Raw genomic sequence first — 19,324 nt, 5'->3', positions numbered from 1 at the left:
ACCCTGAAATTGGTTGTAACAGCTCGGTGTGGGTAAAGGAATCACAACTCACAATAATTTTTATTTCTATTCTTTTTGAATCTCCGCTACATTTGTTGTCACCTAACTCGGTGCACGGTGGCTGTGGTTTCATTGTCACTGTTCTTTACTTTAAACCTATCACAGTACAGTAAACTAACCAGTTTATCTTGCACTAACCTGCAGCAGTCCTCCTTAGTTTGATAAGTAAAAAGTAGTCAGTAAAAACTACTGAAGTAGAGATAACTGAAAATTGTACTTATGTTGCTACAGTAATGAAGTATTTGTCCTTTGTTACTTCCCACCTCTGCAAAGGATAACAGTTTGCCGCTTCTGGACTGTGCTGTGTGCATTAAGGAGGATGGAAGCTTCAACACTGAAGTTCACTGGAGGCCCAAACACACAGACAAGAACCTCTGAAACACAAACTTGTCCTAATAGGACATTGCAACACCAAGCAGAAAATCTTCAGCTGCAACTTCATTAACAATGTTAACAAAGTGTGGAGTGATTTCAGAACCATCCTGGGCCACAAGCAACAGAGCCTGTAAGGGACACAAAAGTGGGCAAATGAACTGGATCACTTTTTCAGTAGATGTGATCTGCCCCCTGTCAGGTTTGGCCCCACTGTGTAACTTCTAAAACCTTATGATGCTACTACAGCCCATGGGCTCAAGATTTGCCAGACACCAAATATTTGAACACTTCAGAAAGGAACGACTACGACGCTTTCTAAGATTTGAATAAGTACCATTACTTTGTAGCTAGTCACCAGGTAGCACAGCATTATATTCCAGGTACCCGAAATTAAGTAATCCTACAAACATTGTTTAGTTTCGGTCTTCATTTTTTTTGCCAGAAATTTTAGTCGAGTTGCCCGTTTTAGTTTTTTTTATGTAAATCCCTCAGTCAGAACATGGCATATCATGTTTGGATCCAGAAGTGGCTAGTGAAATCAGACCACAAGAGGTGTATAGCAACACAGTGAGAATCGGTTTTGCAAACCAGTAAAGGCTCTCATCCCACGATGCTTTAAATCCTTCACCCGGATGCAGCTGGATCCAAACCTGAACTCCTACTCCAGCTATCTATTCAGTTCAGTTTTATTTATACACAGCTAAAACACAACAACAGTTCACCAAATAGAGAACGCTGACCCAGTCTTTTAATCCGAGTCAAACACCAGGGAGCCAAAAATCATGACTTTGCATCTCCATGACTTTGCATACAGGTAAACAGAGAGAATACAGAAAAGATAACAGACGTTATAGCTCACCTGCTAATTGGAAGGTGAGTCAATCATTGGCTGCTCTAGTCTGCATGCCAAATATCATTGGGCAAGATACTAACCCCAAGTTGCTCTCTGATGCATTGGCGTGTGAATGTTAGATAGAATGCAATCAAGCAAAGAAAAAAGTGCTTGTGTGAATGGGGCATGTTGCAGAAAGCGCTTTGATTGCTCAAGTACAGTAGAAAAGCATTTAAGAACCAGTTTATGTAGCATTTACCCATAGAGTAGTAGGATCTTTTAGATACACCAGGGTCAACGGTGCAATAGAACTTGTAGAACCTAATGAACTCTTGCTTCAGAAATAGTGAGTCAGCTACAGGCGAACTTTTAAAGACCCCAAAACATTTTAATGTGTAGAAGCTCACAGTCACCTTTGTAAAAATCACAGAACCAGTGTTCTCAGTAATATCATCAGAACCTTGTAAAACCAGAGTTATGTACCTAACTTGATCATAATGTCCTAAACAGAAACAGAGATTGTTTAAGAATCTTTATTTTGAAGTTTTAGACAACATTCTCATGTTCTCACAGTCTGGCATGGTCTTACATATTTTCATGCTCTCACATGTTGCCATGTTTGTGGTTCTCATGTTCTTTTGTTTTCACGTTTTCATGATTTTACTGGTTGGTGTGGTGTTTTTCTTCGATGGAGTTTATGTTCTAATGTTTTTGTCATTCCATGCATAAACATAAAGAAGCCCCCTCTATGTTCCTGTGTCTCCATGAATACTATCACATAACTCAATCTTGTGGGTTCCTGACGTGTCTTTAACAGTCGTATGACTTCCAAGGAGCTGCTGTGATTAGCTGGCAGCTGGAGGTCACATGGCCACTCCTTTCTTTACCCAGCATCCTTTGTTGAGTGTCTCCCCCCGCAGTGGGCGGATCAGGAATAGCACCTTCCTCATCGTCCTAGTGACATCATCATGAATTGTCATCTCTGTGATGTCATCATGCAGCATGCAGCAGCAGAGGATTCTGAGACTTTGTTTTAGGGCCCATCCTGTAACGTGTCTATGACCAATCAGCCATGCCTCCTGATGCTAAGACTTGCTACCTTCTGTCTCCTTATTGGTCAACGGCGCCAACGCAGGATCCACTAATGAGGTGGCAGGAAACAGTTTGAACCAGCCAATTACCATATTGGACAGGTCCAGATCATCCAATAGAATCTGGGCAGCGCCCATGAATGATTTATGGTCCATCCGACCGTAGTCACCCCAGACGATGATCTGCAGAGAGAGGAGAGGAGGAGATCCTTAGTGACATCACACACATGAAGGTGTGTTTTTTTTCTTTGTAGATGACACTGTGAGTGTTGCAGCATTTTCCATAATTTTTTTTTCTTTGCTGTTTTCTTCATTGTTGTAGATATTAATTGTAAGATACGATTAATATCTACAACAATGAAGAACCTGACTCGAGACACCGAGTCAGTTCTAATGAACCATGGATACCAGTAGGTTTCCTCTGTTCTCAAAGTCCTCATGATCTCGGTCCCCATGTTCTTTTTAAACCTCCCAAAAGGCTGATTTTGTTTATCTAGACTTGTGACTTCTTCAGTCTCAGCTGACTGCAGTACGGGATCACTAAAGGTTTTCACTTAGGCAGAAGTTGTCCTTCTCTTCTGATTTGCCTGGAGCATTCTTTAAAGCCTTCCCAGCTTTGACAAATGTCCAGCTGGGATAATCACATTTACTTGGGGCCTTTTTGAAATGATTTTCTTCTGCTTCCCTGGCCACTGTATCTGTGGGGACGGTGTTTGCTCTGTGATTATGGTACACATCAACCTAAATATCCCCCGTTACTGATCTCAAAGTCTAAGAAGGCTAACTTGTTATTTTTCATGTGGCTCTGAGGCGACCATATCCTGGTGAACTTGATGTGTTTGTCCACTGAGACATTCTAACGCACTTTGGCAAGGATTGCCTAAAGCTAGTACCCGAGCACAAGCAAACAGCATGTAAGATGGCTGAATACAGAAACCACCAAGGATTCGGCCTCAGATGCAGACAAAACAGGATTACTTCTAAAAGTCTGCAAATTAGATCTTCAGTTAAGAGCCTCTGAGCTACAAAAGCAACAAAAATACACCAGAAGGCCAGCTGCTCAATGAATGGGTAAGACAAACATTTTTTTAATAATTTCCCCTAGGATTCAATAAAGTATTCTGATTCTGATTTTACCATCAACATGCTAAAATCAAAAGGGGAGTAGAGCCGACAAAGACTTACTATGGTTCTAGAGAATACCCTTCGAGAAGTGTTTGAATTCACTGAGAAGGCTCGTCTAGCACAGAATGTCCTCAGCGGCCAGAAGAGAGAAGGATGCCACACTGAGGGTGTGGACAAATCAGTGAAAGATTTGTCAATTTCTGACAAAAAATGTTATCAAAATCTTGTCAATTTGACAACTCACACAAGCGGAGAAAAACATCCTTGCAAAAAGGCTGAACTTTGCTGTGATGCCAAGACAAATCCCCCTAGTGGAACTGATCACAGCCACAGAATTAGCAATTCGAAGCAACAATATTACAGATGTGGACGAAAGTTTCGGCCTGTCTCAGCAATGCAAAGCCCCCAGCATCCAACATCAGCACGGAGGAGGGGAAGTAATGACAAAATTATCATCCTACCAGCAGATAAGGGTTGGTGCACGGTTTAGCTAAACTTGAAAGACTATCATGTGAAAATTTTGTCACTACTCACTGTGATAAAAATACTTATGAAACTCTGAAACGAGACCCAGGTAGTGGTTACAGGAAGATGGTGACTGAAGCAGTAGTTATTGTCACATACAATGTTCACTACTACAGGCAGAAACATGGGTATGCCATGAGTTACCCAATTTCATCTATTGTGGCCAACTTTTATATGGGGGAAATATAAAAGAGGGCTCTGTTATCCTACCCTGGAACACGACAAAGTAATTAGTTCAGGTATGTGGAATACACCTGGGTTAAAATCAAATCTCAGGATGTACCATAATTCACTGATTATGTTAACCTCAGTGGACAAACACATCAAGTTCACTATGGAGGATATGAAAATGACAGGCTAGCCAGCTTAGACTGTGAGATTTCCATCAGTAATAAGGGAAATTTAAAAGTTATTGTGTACTGTAATCCATTACATACAGATCAGTACTCATCATCCACTTGAGCAAAAACTGAGTGTGATCAGGACACTAGAGCACAGACTAAACACCATCCCCACAGATGCGGTGGCCAGAAGAAGATCATATCAAGAAGGCCTTGAGTAAATGTGGTGATCCAGGAGAGAAGGACAACTGCTCCCTAAGCGAAAACCTTTAGTGATCAAGTATCGGGAGTATTGGAACAGCTGAGATGCATTTTCTCTAAACACCACATCTCTCTCTCTCTGGGGAGCAGCTTTTGCTCTGACTTATGTTGTGCCAAAGCAGGTGGTCTCATTAGTAATATGAATGGAGCTTTGAGTGCAGGTAAGACATCAGAAGGAGTATCCAGAGTGCAGGATCGCCAGTGAAATGAAGGCCAAAGTAGATGGTCTTCAATTCTGGGAACAAGGATTACTCGAAAAACACATAGTATGAACTGAAAGCAGGGCGGAGAAGGTGTAAATATACATACAGGGAGACCAAACGCCAACTGAATAACATCAAAGGCATGTGGGGGGGGGGATGAAGTTGATTACCGGCCTCAAAGTGATCAGCAGCTGCGGGGGCAGTCTGGACAGAGCCAGTGAACTGAATCTGTTTTTCAACAGGTTCAATAGTGAACCCTCTGTTGTCCCTGCTCAAATAGTATTAATCTTAACACCCCCTCCTCCACTCAACTTGGACGTTCAGAACGCCCCACCCACATTCTATCCTAGATTCCTCTTCATACACACATTGCTATGACTGCTAGCCAGATGAGGAGTGGAGTTGCTTCAGCCTCTTTGTGTAGAGGCTGGAGCAACAAAAGAAGGGCTGCAGGCCCTGATCCCAGGGTCCTGTAATCCTGTGCTGTCCAGCTGTCTGGCATCCTGCAGTATCAGTACATATATAATTACCTGTAGAACTTTGCCCTCAGGGTTTTCTTCAAACTGCAGCTGTTGCTGATAAAGAGGGTCAAGGGTTTTCCTTGCCAGACGAGTTCTTCTCTTCAACAGACACTTTCCATTATCCATTAGATACACCTTCACATAAGGAGCTGCAAAACACACACACACACACACACACACACACACACACACACACACACACACACACACACACACACACACACACACACACACACACGAGCTGTTTCACAGATCATAACCCATGACTACTAAACCTTTGTACTGCGATGGTTGTGTGCAGTAGTATTCAAGTGTGAAAATTTGTGGACTTTGCTTAAAGGTCGGGCCTGTGCCAGGAAACCAGCTAATTTAAGGGAATTCTGCAAAGATGAGCAGCCAAATATGCATCCAGAATTATGCTAGAAGCGTAATGATGGCTAACAAAAGCATTTGGTTGAGTTGCAACTTCCTAAGTTGCAATTTTCTGTCTGTGTGGATTATTAAAAATCCAAAATATATTAAAGATGTATGCTGTTCAATAATTCCACATTGGAAAAAATGTGGAATGATTGGAAAAGTTGGAAGAAACATTAAAAGAATTACCTTGACACAGAAACTTGCGACCAAAAATTACATGAAAGTAATGAGCGCTACTGAGAAAATTAAAGCATCGAAGAGGTTTTAATTTTCTGGTGATGCGTAAAACTGAAAAGCCCTAATACTTGTTAGCACAACACAAGTAGTTGTGCTAGCTTTCAGCTAAGCCCTTATATTATTAATGAGGAGCAGAAAGCAGTTCATCTTTGAGGAAGAATGAAGAACTCCAGCACTGCATGATCCACAATACAAGACACAAAAAATGTATATATATTTCTAAACTATTTCAGATTTATTAATCAGAAATGAGTCCATAATAAAAGTGTAGTCACACATCTCTGCATCACCACAGCTCAGGTTCATGGAGTTTCTTGTCTCAGATCTGTCACAATGCTCCAAGTATCTCAGATTAATATAGGTTCTGACTTTACATTTAACACTGACTTTAATAAACACCTTGTAAACAATGGCATTGTGAGCATTTCCACAAGTAACACAGTTAATGCGGAGCTTGAGTACGTGAAAGGTCAGGTTCTGAGAGTAAATCATGTTTGGGATCTTTTGCTCTTTGTACAGCTCAGCTGGAAGACAGAATTCAGGTTGTAACAAAGCAGCTCTCATCTGGATGAGAGACTGAATGAGATACAATACACGAGGCAGGAGAGAGCTGAGAGCAGCATGGAGGAACTGATTAAGTTCACGTTCTTACACTAGAGTCTACTAGGTAGAGTGTATTTGTAGTCAAGTGTGCATTGTGTATAGCTTTGTCACCTGGAGTGTTCTTGTTGCCTTGTTTACCCACAAGCCCCCGGGCTCGGATAACCTCCACGTCCAGACGCTCCTTCCTGTACACCATCCCGATCTGGATGTCACCTAACCAAAAGAAAGCCAATCAGAGGAGAGATTTTACTGAAACACAACCGCACGCTTTCATGGGCAGAAAGTGGTATTGTATTTTAATATGATTTATTAACACACACATTTGTCCAGATTACATAAATCTGAATTAATGAGTTTGTATGTTGGTAGGTTGAAATACATAAAAACAATGACATTTTTATTCATGCTAACCCATGGGGGGCGTGGCCAATGTCTGCCGTCCAGCCAGCTGGGCGGGGCCTAATCCTTCAAGGAAACCAGTGAACTGTTTGTCTGATGCAAGTTTTACTCCTGGAAATATAAGCCTGACCAGACAGAAAGAAAAAAAGAAAAAGAAAATATCCGACATGTTAGATGGCAACCCCAGGGAAATGGGAAGTGTTTAAGTTCAATGTGAGAATAAATACACATTAAAGGGGATTGACAGATTGAGGGGTAGAAAAAATAGGGAAAAGGGTGAAAGGGAAGACTAAAAAAGGAGGGAGTGACTAAATGAGCAATTAAAAAAGGAGGTTAAAAATTGCACTCAGGAAAAACTAAATTCAAAGTTCAGGGAGAAAAAAGTAGAAGTAGAACTGTAACTATGTAGAACTGCCTTCTTTCATCTAAACAATACTGAGTGAAAACAAGAAGCCTTCATTCCACTTTGTTCTAGCTCCTCTGTGTTTATATAGCACAGGTGCAGCACATCATATTTAGTCTTCCCTCTCCCTTAGTTTGTCTTTTGTCCTCCCTTCACTCCAAAAGGTCATAGCAGATGGCTGCCTCTCCCCGAACCTGGTTCTGCTAGAGGTTTCTTCCTGTTAAAATGTGGTTTTTCTTCCCTGCTGTTACCAAGTGATTGTTCACAGGGGGTTGTGTCATTGTTGAGTTTTTCCCTCTGCTATCACAGATTATTGCTATCATAAAGTACCTTAGGAAAACCCTTGCTTTAAATGAGTGCTGTATGAATAAAGTTTAACTAAACAGAGAATACAAGATAAAAAGAGTAGAAAGAGGAGTGATTCGTACGCTCCAGGTTTTGGGTCCTCGGCATCTGGGTCTCGACTCGGCTGTCTGGTGAAACGAGCTTTAAACTCGATGGCCAAACCGGTTTCAACACTTCTCTGAACGGGAAGTCTCACCACCTTCTTCTTCTTCTCTTCCTCTGTAAGGATGGAAGAAGAAAGAGAAAAGAAGCAGAATAAGTTGTTACAAGAGCATAAACAGCCAGAGACTAATCAGAGCCCTGGACAGGGTGCTCTGTGACTCATATTGGTTCTGTTCTGTTCTGTTTTCACTGGTTCAACTGGTTCCGTAATATGTTTGCTCAATTGCTTGTTAGTACCTAACTCATTTGGTCATAGTTTATTTTTTGGCTGATGTTCCTCTTTGGATTTTCATTCTGATAGTGAGTTTTTATTGAGACACTCTTGCAATGCTACTCAGATTCCCAGTTTGGCTAAAACACACTGTATGTCTGAAGATTCAATTCAGAGAAAACTTTGTTTATGGCAGAGTCCATGAAATAAAAGAAAAACAGCAAGAATTGAGGTTATATTTTTTAATGGTTAAACTAGGACTGACCCTCTGGGTTGAGCTGGGAGGCACTCTGACTCTTCTTTCCAAGTCCAACCATCCCCATCATCCTTGCACCGAAGCTTGAGCGTCGCTTCTTGTCATCATCGTCATCATCGTTTCTCCCCAATGAGCAAATCTCACCACCGACACTTGACGACTTGGTGAGAGGAGTGGCAGCTGCAGACACCCTGCAGGAGGAAGGACCACCACAATAATAAGTGAGGGAAAAGGGCCAAAACACAAGAGGCAGGGCACAAACACATCACAATAGCACAGAGAGGAAAAGGAAATGGGTAGTGAGGCAGCTGTTGCTATGACAACTGATTCCAACAGGAGGTCATCTGTTAATTTCTTACTTTGAAGGCTCAGGCTCCTCCTCCCCTTCTTCCACTGAGTTGCTCTTCTGCAGTGTATTCTGTGTGGCAGTGCCTTCTGATGCCCCCACTATTTCCTCTGTTCCCTGCGAGCCCACCCCCAGCTCTGCTGACTGGCCCTCCAGACATTCAATCAGACTGTGGCAGCCAATATGAGAAGAGAAGAGTAGCATGCAGACAGAATCATGCAGATGGTAAATGGTAAATGGACTGGTTCTTATGTAGTGCTTTTCTACTTTACCTGAGCACTCAAAGTGCTTTACCGTATATAACAACCTTCCAATAAGTAGGTGACCTACACCACCTTCTGAGCTACAACCACCCCATGGTGAAGGTAACACATGCTAACAAAAACGGGACTAAGCATTATGTATTTTCACTGATTTGAAACCAGCAGCAGAGTTAAACATTCAGAATGATGTGTTGTGGGAGGATTTACAGGACACATGCTTATGAGCGTGAACTGTGATTGTACACAGGATGAGAGTGAGCGGTTGATTTTAATATAGTTTACTCTGTATTATTCCTTTCTGACTCCAACAATCATGTAGGTGATATTTGAAACACATGTCAACTTAATATTTCATTTCCATTTGTGACAATACTCAAAATTTTGAGAAACTACCTGTATTAACAAATACAATCCGCTAGACTCTATTTAGCAATCTGACAATCTTAAAACCAGCAATCTGACCTCACAGAAAACATTTCTGGTCATTTTGTGTGAATTTTTGTGTTTTTAACAGGGATTCTAACCCAAACTGACCCATTAACACCAAATCCACACATTAACACAAACTGAATAATCAGCAGATGCAGCAATAGACAAAGAGGGTCACCTGCCCTATGAGCTAAACTTTCTGTTCTTATAAATGGAGTCTGGTAGAAAGTAAAAATTTCAATTCCTGTCTGAGAGCAGATAAAGAGGTGAACATTTTAAGTGTGTTGACTTAAATACACAGCAATTCTTTCAGACAAAATGCAGTTTCTGTGTCTACTTGGGGGTATGCCCTAGACCCACCTGCAGCAGGACATACACTGTGCAGTTTGTTACCTGCACAGTGGAAGAAACAAGCTGGCATCTAGCAGTAAACAGTTTACTAAGTGAAACAGCACAAAGATGGAATATGTTCTAAATACTTTTACCTAAAAGCCACAAACATATTTAAAAAAATACTTGTTAGTTGCCATTTTCTTTTCCTTTTGCCCTCTGTTTCATAAAAGTGAATTTTCATGTTGCTTTAGATATCTTTCTGATCAGTAGACAAAGTCAACACCTTACCGTTAAAAATATATTATTACTTTGAGAAAAAAAACCCTACAACCCCACATTAGAAGAGAGCAATAAAACATTGGATGCCATCATCTGTGATTCATAATCTGATGAAAAGATTCAGAGAAATGTGTGCCCACAGAGAGCAGCTGCAGAGCAAACCCTTACATATTACTGAAATCCCTGCATGGATTCAGAAAGCTAAGACTTCCACTGAAAGGTCAGAGAAACAGGAGCCAGAAATACCATTGTGCTCCAACCAATCAGAAGCTGAGATTCTGTCTAGAAATCATGGACACTTTATTCTCTCTTGTCATCCAAGAATGGATTCCTGCTTACCCGATCTTGTGGACAGATTGAGTGTCAGAGGCGTTGGACATAGCTGAGACATCACTGACATCACTGTCTGATGACTTAAAGGAGAGATTGTCCTTCATCTATAGATGGAGGAGAAGAGGTAAGCAAGCTGTGGCACACACGTAATGTAGACACATATATATAAATAAAAGTGGTGTAATGTTTGTTTACCTTTGAAGGGTCCTTTAGTACACCTGTAGAGACAGAAGAGCAGCATTAGTCATAGTCTAGGTTGGTAATGTGTGATAGCAGGAAATGACAATAGATTTCACTTTTTTCTCTCTTTGGACAGCTTCAGGCTGCTGATTTCTGACAGCACAGAAGTTAGTTTCAATTCACAGCAGGTCAGAAAAAAAGATGAAGCTGACAGAAAGTGTGTGTACCTTCTCTGCCGGTTGGTAACATCTCCCCTTATAAAAAGATGGAAACAGAAGAATATCAACGAGAAACCACAGACTCCTCAAAGCACACAGAGCTGGATAGATTGACAGAAGACTAGATGGATGGAAAAACAGATGAATGGATGGACAGATGGCTGGTGGAGTGCTTTATGAATACATGGATTAGTCTGGTTCTTATATAGAGCTTTTCTACACTGAGGATTCAAAAGTGCTTGCGCAAATGGGTGAATGAGTCTAAAAACCAAATCCAAAACCAATCCACTTCAGTCTAACTAGATAACTAACTAGATAACACGAGCTAAACACTACATTTCTATATGTGGGTGTGGCTTAAGGTGGGCATAATACCATTGGCTGTTTTCTTCTGTTGGTCCTCCCATGTGACCTCTGCATAGTGCGAACACAGAGAGGTGATTGGTCAGGCTACACTAATGCTCATACTCTAGTCAGATGACCCATCCAAACCAGCACCAAACCGCAGTGATATAAACACACCTGAACAGCAACATTTTGAGCAGGTTACAAATCTGAAATTTATCATCTGTTCTTGTCTTCTTTAAGTTTCATGTGGATGTTTCACGTCTCATCCAAGAGGCTTCTTTGGTTCTAAAAACCAAATGGTGGAGAGTCGCAGCTATTTAACCCTAGCAGGGGTTGTTGTCCCTTAAGAGAGTTGCTGACACACTATTAAGAATTTACCTCATCACATGAGCCAAGGTGTTAATAAAAAGAGATGGGTCATTAACACCCAAGGGAGAAACCAAAATAAGAAGGAGGACAGGACTAATAGTGGGTCATTGACTCTCTCAACAGCCCCCAATATTCAACTCATTTCCATTTTATTTATATTATGCCAAATCAAAACAGTTACATCAACAGTTACCTGCTTTATATTGTAAAGTAAACCCCTACAATAATACAAAGAAAACAGAGTGTAAAACTAGGGTTTAAACACCAGGGACTCTCTATTTGATTTTTAGAACTAAAGAGGCTGCTTGCTTTTCAAGTTCCTTACACTACAATGAATTGGATGACTGAGAACCTACACAGACATCATCTGTTGGTTTTACTGAGCCTTTGGGGGCAGTTACCAAGAAAATCTGTTTCTGACTGGAGATAAATGTTTAAAATTTGAATCATCATAAGATGCTCGTGATGGATCCTAGCCTGAGCTTAAAACCCCCCTCTCTCTTTCTCCACACAAAACTATAAATTTTCATCACCTAAATGCTGCGGCTATACTTATCTTCTTACAAACCCTCATAGTTTACATGGTGAGGATCACCTGACACTTCATTAGATCCACCAGTGACTGGACTTGCCTTTTCTGGTTCCTCCTGGTGTTGCTGAGCGCCTATCCGGCTCTGACATGCAGGGTAATATGTGATGGCGTTATGTAAACAACATGAACACGTGAATCAATAAGTAATGATTATGATAAAGAATGTCTGACAGACATCTGACTAGAAGAATCACGCTAATTGTTCTGTTCTATTGGAGATGCATTGAATGTTAAACCTGATGTACACACCTGGAGTCTGTGGGGGTGGGACTGGTGATGGGGCGGGTGAAGGGGAAGGCGTTGGAGTTGGAGGGGGTAGGGTGGGTTCAGGAGGTGGAGGCTGAACTGGAGCAGGTGCAGGGGGTGGAGCAGGGGGAGGTGGAGCTACCAGTGGAGTTGTTTGTGCAGTTGTGGGTACAGTTGTGGGTAAAGCTGTGGATAAAGTTGTGGGTAAAGCTGTGGATAAAGTTGTGGGTAAAGCTGTGGATAAAGTTGTGGGTAAAGCTGTGGATAAAGTTGTGGATACAGCTGTGGATAAAGTTGTGGGTAAAGCTGTGGATAAAGTTGTGGGTAAAGCTGTGGATAAAGTTGTGGGTAAAGCTGTGGATAAAGTTGTGGATACAGCTGTGGATACAGTTGTGGGTACAGGAACAGGTACCGGTGTGGGTAAAAATAGTGGTGGTGTTGCTGTAACTACAGGTGGGAGCACAGGTGCAGGAAGTGGCTGGGGCTGGGTGAGTGGGGGAGGCGGGGCTTGGACCCTTATAAGAGGAGGTTGTTGACTGACAGAGGGAAAGTGTTGTTTATGGACAGGGGCAGGGGGGTGATGATGTGGAGGGATTTTAGTTGCTGTTGCTGGAGCTGCAGTCATGGTCAAAGCTGATGGGGGGAAAAAAAAAGCTGTGAGAAGAATGAAAACAATGACATGATGAATGACCACACGACCTTTTCCAGAAGCAAAATCACAGGAGTGACCTACTCAAACGGTATCCACCCTCTAACACCTGTTCTTAGAGGGTGGGTTCTGCTGGATGGATGCAGATCCTGATGGTAGCATACATATTCACTACCACTAGAAGGAACTCAGTCACGTTGAATTTCTCTATTATTATGCAGGCTGAAACCTGAGCCAATCCCGGCACAGAAACCTGGACCTGGTCAAGGGACTACATCTCTCAGTACTAACATGCTTTCACCAGAGGAATTGTCCCCCAAGAACCTTTGTGGAATCCTGTTATAGTAGTTTCCAGTAAAGGAGCTTGGGTCAGAGAGAAGTTCGGGAGAGACAATGTTTATGCCCCCAACAATGATACTTTGAACACTCTGAAGGTCCAGGAACTTTTGGTTGGAGCGTGCACTGCTATACACTATTTATTGGAATAGTTTTGTAGCCACAATTTTAAAATAATTCAAAACAATGTGCTGTTTTTGTCATGAGGTGGTCTACATTAACTGGGGTTGCTATCCTTTATTTTTGTTCATCTGACTGATTTATATTCTGTATTCACAGGACTTTAAGGTAAGGTGAAATTAGTCTTTATTTCACTGGAAAGTTCCTGACTGTGGAACAGTAATGTGAAGAGCTAGTCAAGTTTTTATTTACACATCTCAGCACTCATCTTTTATCGGCAGTGCCACTGAATCACTAAATTACTACCACTACAGGGGGCTTGTTATTAAGGAGTTACTACTCTAAGTAGGTAAACTTTCAGTTCATTACCTGTCTGCGCAGAGTCTAAAAAACAAACAAATCCATGTTAGATAGCTATGACCCTCAGTGGTCCATATGCGGGTGCTTACTGACTCCTAACCAGTGTTGGTCAAGTTACTTGAAAAAAGTAATCAGTAACTAATTACTGATTACTTCCCCAAAAAGGTAATCCAGTTACTTTACTGATTACTTATTTTCAAAAGTAATTAATTACTTAGTTACTTAGTTACTATTTAAAAACACGATTTACAACCTGAATAGGTGATAAAGCGATAGATCTTTCAGCCCAATTCTACTTTTTCTACATAATCCATCATACAAAATGTAATAAAAATGGAAAAGTCTCTTTTTTTTTAACTTGTTTTATCAGTTTTAATCTTTTAACTTTATGCATCAAGCAAAAATTTAATTATATGCAACATTCTCTGACTGGAAGAAATTTGTTTAACATTTAAACCTATTTTCTGCACATTCCAGCACATAAAATATTTTTTTTGTGTTTACACTCACTCTTTCAAATAGATGCAAGTAAAACACAGCAGAAAATAAATAAAGTCAAAGACTCAGCGGTCCTGTTGCTCTATTTTCACCTGTAAAGCAGGAGTAGGATAGGCGGAGGTTTACCCTGGTGCAGGTGTGCTGCGGTCAGTTGAAGAATCCGCGAGTTTCTCTGTGAGTTTCCCGTTACGTCGTTGCGCACTCGGTGCTTGCTTGGAAGTTTAGGGGTTTTTTTTCGCTGTAAAAAGAAGTTTTCTTCCCACGCACGATGGACGCTAATGTTTTTGTCACTTTTTATGGAATCAAACTCAAAGTAAGGTCAGTACTTCCACGCTTTAAACGCTGCACGCTCACATTCTCTCCCGCACTCGATATATTATCCATTGTTGATCTGCACACAGCTGTTGACACTAACGTCGCACTTGCTTACGTCACTGTCATGAGACATTCTCGCAAAAAATCATGGTTTTAGTAACGCAGTAACGCAGCGTTCCTACGGGAAAGTAACGGTAATCTAATTACCGTTTTTGCAATAGTAATCCCTTACTTTACTCGTTACTTGAAAAAAGTAATCGGATTACAGTAACGCGCCCATCTCTGCTCCTAACTATGTCATTTTCATTATTTGTCCCAGAAACCAGTGAACACTCTGTAGCTAAAGTAAAAATCTCAATGAATTTATTCAATTAATCATCTGACATAGATAGGAAACCACTGTTATATTCTATTCTATTCTTTTCTATAAGTATTTTACAAATATTATTTTATTAAAATGACAAAAATTCTTTACTGCCAGCATCTCATGCTTGAACTTTTCTGTGACACAGAATTCAAAACCTTTTGAATCAGTTAATTACGTTTTTTAAGTAACAATCAATTCATTAGCTTACTGCTGTTGTTCTGTGTCAGTAAATGTGCAAAATTCAGTTTAGATAGCTCATGGAAGGATAGGGTGCAGGTATTTAACAAAACCAGAGAAGAGACTGAAAGCAAACAGTTGCTATCAGCATTTTGTCAAACCCTGAATATTTGCTCTGGTTTCTTTTTAATGGGTTTGGGATTTCCCAGCTTGTGTCTCTAGGCATTTAATATAACACATATAGGTAGAGTCATAATTTATGTGAGACAGTTTTTGTAGCTTTTGTCTATATTGTATGCAACCACAGTGCAGACTCTCAGCTTTAATTTAAGCAGTTGTGGATTAACTATTTAGGTTTTCTACAGCTATCTTTATACACAGTTCTCCATTTTCAGAGACTCAAAAGTAAGTGAGGAAGCTGACAAGCTGTTTCATCACCAGGTGAGACCTGTTCCCTAATTTATTTATAACAAATAATGTAGACACAATATCTTGTTGATTTAAAGTGTTTGATTTACATTTTCACTGTAAATATGAAAATATTGAAATATGAGGCCCTGCCTGTATAATTGTATGAAATTAATTAAGTTAATGAAGATCTGGAGTTGAATTGGATTGAATTTGTATTATTTCACTAAAACTTTCAACATGAGGTTCAAATACATGCCAGTGTAAGTGAAGGAGGACATTGTTAGGCTGAAATACCCAAATGAACCAGTCAGGCAAAAACTTTCTTAAAAAGACTGAATCCACCGAGCAGCAACACCAAAAGACCACAGAACACAGAAGAGCATGATGACAGAGTCTAGTCTAAGACCCGACTTGACAAACAGATGTAGACAAACAGGCACACTCAGACACAAACATGCATTCCCACCCTCATGCACACATATCCCAGATGGCGATTGTGTGCTGTTCTGAAGTGGGAACATGGGAGTGGGATGGTACCAACGACCCTCTGCCAGATAGCAACCGGTGTCAGCACAGACCCTCCCGAGAAACCTCAATGTCTACATATATTCAAAACTGAGTGATAATTGACACCAATTTATCTGTCGATCTCAAGCTCCTGTCTCCCATCACTCATGAACAAGACCCTGAGATACTCAAACTCCTCCACTTGGTGTAGAAACTTGTCCTTGACTCGGACTGGGAACTCCACCCTTTTATGGCTGAGGATCATGGCCTCCGATTTGGAGGTGCTCATTCTCATTCCCACCGCTTCAAACTTGGCTGCGAACTGTTCCAGTGCGAGCTGGAGGCCATCACCCGATGAGGCCAACAGAACTACATCCTCTGTGAAAAGCAGAGATGAGATTCTGAGACCACCCAAGTGAAAGACTTCTGCCACACTTCGATGGACACGGTTGAATGCCTTCTTCCATGACCAGGACAAAAACCACATTGTTCCTCCTGTTTCCGAGGTTCGACTAACAGCAGCACCCTACCATAAAATATCCCAGAGAGGCTGAGGAGTGTGATCCACGTACAGTGGGGCAAAAAAGTATTTAGTCAGCCACCGATTGTGCAAGTTCCCCCACTTAAAATGATGACAGAGGTCAGTAATTTGCACCAGAGGTACACTTCAACTGTGAGAGACAGAATGTGAAAAAAAAAAATCCATGAATTCACATGGTAGGATTTGTAAAGAATTTATTCGTAAATTAGGGTGGAAAATAAGTATTTGGTCACCTCAAACAAGGAAAATCTCTGGCTCTCACAGACCTGTAACGTCTTCTGTAAGAAGCTTTTCTGTCCCCCACTCGTTACCTGTATGAATGGCACCTGTTTGAACTCATCATCTGTATAAAAGACACCTGTCCACAGCCTCAAACAGTCAGACTCCAAACTCCAAGACCAAAGAGCTTTCGAAGGACACCAGGAAAAGTATTGTAGACCTGCACCAGACTGGGAAGAGTGAATCTACAATAGGCAAGCAGCTTGGTGTGAAAAAATCAACTGTGGGAGCAATCATCAGAAAATGGAAGACATACAAGACCACCGATAATCTCCCACGATCTGGGGCTCCACGCAAGATCTCATCCCGTGGGGTCAAAATGATCATGAGAACGGTGAGCAAAGATCCCAGAACCACACGGGGGGACCTGGTGAATGACCTGCAGAGAGCTGGGACCAAAGTAACAAAGGTCACCATCAGTAACACACTACAACGGCAGGGAATCAAATCCCGCAGTGCCAGACGTGTTCCGCTGCTGAAGCCAGTGCATGTCCAGGCCCGTCTGAAGTTTGCCAGAGAGCACATGGATGATACAGCAGAGGATTGGGAGAATGTCATGTGGTCAGATGAAACCAAAGTAGAACTTTTTGGTATAAACTCAACTCGTTGTGTTTGGAGGAAGAAGAATACTGAGTTGCATCCCAAGAACACCATACCTACTGTGAAGCATGGGGGTGGAAACATCATGCTATGGGGCTGTTTTTCTGCCAAGGGGACAGGACGACTGATCCGTGTTAAGGACAGAATGAATGGGGCCATGTATCGTGAGATTTTGAGCCAAAACCTCCTTCCATCAGTGAGAGCTTTGAAGATGAAACGAGGCTGGGTCTTCCAACATGACAATGATCCAAAACACACCGCCCGGGCAACAAAGGAGTGGCTCCGTAAGAAGCATTTGAAAGTCCTGGAGTGGCCTAGCCAGTCTCCAGACCTCAACCCCATAGAAAATCTGTGGCGGGAGTTGAAAGTCCGTGTTGCTCGGCGACAGCCCCAAAACATCACTGCTCTCGAGAAGATCTGCATGGAGGAATGGGCCAAAATACCAGCTACTGTGTGTGCAAACCTGGTAAAGACCTATAGTAAACGTTTGACCTCTGTTATTGCCAACAAAGGTTATGTTACAAAGTATTGAGTTGTATTTTTGTTATTGACCAAATACTTATTTTCCACCCTGATTTACGAATAAATTCTTTACAAATCCTACCATGTGAATTCATGGATTTTTTTTTCACATTCTGTCTCTCACAGTTGAAGTGTACCTCTGGTGCAAATTACTGACCTCTGTCATCATTTTAAGTGGGGGAACTTGCACAATCGGTGGCTGACTAAATACTTTTTTGCCCCACTGTATAGTTGGAACGCACCCTCCGGTCCCCCTTCTTAAAGATGGGAACTGCCACCCTGGTCTGACAATCCAGAGGCCCCTGATCTCCATGCAACGTTTCTCCACAATGCAACATTGTAGAGGCATGTCAACCAAGACAGCCCTACAACATCCAGAACTTTCAGGAACTCAGGGCAAACCTCAACCCCCCTCCAGGGGCCGTGCAACCATGGAGTTGTTTAACTGCCTCAGTGACCTCACCCCGGAGATAGATGAGTCCTCCCCCTCGTCCCCAGACTGTGCTTCCGCCACGGAAGATGTGCCAGTGGGATTAAGGAGGTCGTTGAAGTATTCCTTCTACCACCTGACAATCTTCTCAGTCAAAGTCAGCAGGGCTCCACCCACACAATACAGAGTGCAGGTTTCTCTCTTCGAGGCACTCCAAAATCTTTTTCCTCTCCGAACTTCTCCTACACCCATGTTTTTGCTTCAGCCACTGCCCGACCCACTTTCTGCTTGGTCTGCCTATGAAGTCCCACAGGCTAACCAAGCCTGTTAGGCCTCATTCTTTAGCCTGGTGGCTCCCGTCACTTCTGGTGTTCACCACTTGGTTCAGGGGTTACCACCACGACAGGCATCAACCACCTTGCGGCCGCAGTTCAGTACAGCGGCTTCAGCAATGGAGGTGCTAAACATGGTCCATTTGGACTCAATGTCCCATTCTCCCTGGGAATGCTGTTGAAGCATTATTATTATGCTTCAACAGCATTCCCAGGGAGATAATGATTAATAATCATCATCATCGTTATTATTGTTATTATTATTATTATTAAAGCAGCTGTGGTTTTGTGTGTGCTACAATAGTTGGGCAGCTGGAGAATTACGCACATTGGAAAGTCAGTCAATAAAAGACGTGTTAAACTGCAATGCTACTGTTGTTGGGTCCTTCATTGCCACAATGGCTAGATGTTGATCTACTTAATTCTGATCTGCTGCTGAGTCTCTTTCACTTTGCTGAAAACACAAAACACACACCTGAATTTTACCAGTCTGAAGTCATAACTCTCATCAATTACTGCAGCATTCACGACTTGTCTCATTTGCAAAAGTGCTACAATTTTTATCCACTTTTATCAT

The 19,324-nt window shown here is 41.8% G+C and overlaps 1 protein-coding gene across 3 annotated transcripts in view; it reads right to left on the bottom strand.

Annotated features, from left to right (window-relative positions):
- Positions 1 to 1,231: 1,231 nt before the first annotated feature.
- Positions 1,232 to 19,324, bottom strand: part of LOC146644183 (regulating synaptic membrane exocytosis protein 2-like) — a 61,012-nt gene continuing 42,919 nt past the window's right edge. The window contains exons 26-38 of one of the 3 annotated variants that reach the window (XM_085395631.1): positions 12,307 to 12,936; positions 12,098 to 12,139; positions 11,124 to 11,162; positions 10,758 to 10,784; positions 10,546 to 10,568; positions 10,357 to 10,454; positions 8,727 to 8,882; positions 8,377 to 8,558; positions 7,822 to 7,957; positions 7,003 to 7,115; positions 6,703 to 6,804; positions 5,344 to 5,483; positions 1,232 to 2,541 (exon numbers count right to left, since the gene is read on the bottom strand). In XM_085395631.1, coding sequence (XP_085251757.1) covers positions 2,353 to 2,541; positions 5,344 to 5,483; positions 6,703 to 6,804; positions 7,003 to 7,115; positions 7,822 to 7,957; positions 8,377 to 8,558; positions 8,727 to 8,882; positions 10,357 to 10,454; positions 10,546 to 10,568; positions 10,758 to 10,784; positions 11,124 to 11,162; positions 12,098 to 12,139; positions 12,307 to 12,936 — 1,877 coding nt within the window. In that variant the 3' untranslated portion in view covers positions 1,232 to 2,352. The remainder of the gene's footprint in view (positions 2,542 to 5,343; positions 5,484 to 6,702; positions 6,805 to 7,002; positions 7,116 to 7,821; positions 7,958 to 8,376; positions 8,559 to 8,726; positions 8,883 to 10,356; positions 10,455 to 10,545; positions 10,569 to 10,757; positions 10,785 to 11,123; positions 11,163 to 12,097; positions 12,140 to 12,306; positions 12,937 to 19,324) is intronic. The other 2 variants (XM_085395628.1, XM_085395630.1) reach the window with 2 other exon arrangements.

The sequence above is a fragment of the Rhamphochromis longiceps genome, linkage group LG22 (assembly GCF_057381845.1).
Source record: "Rhamphochromis longiceps isolate RC_006_pf linkage group LG22, R_longiceps_female_GT1.1, whole genome shotgun sequence".
NCBI classification, from domain to species: Eukaryota; Metazoa; Chordata; class Actinopteri; order Cichliformes; family Cichlidae; genus Rhamphochromis; species Rhamphochromis longiceps.
Note: the sequence above shows the minus strand (reverse complement) of the source record. Positions and strands in the feature narration are given on the sequence as shown.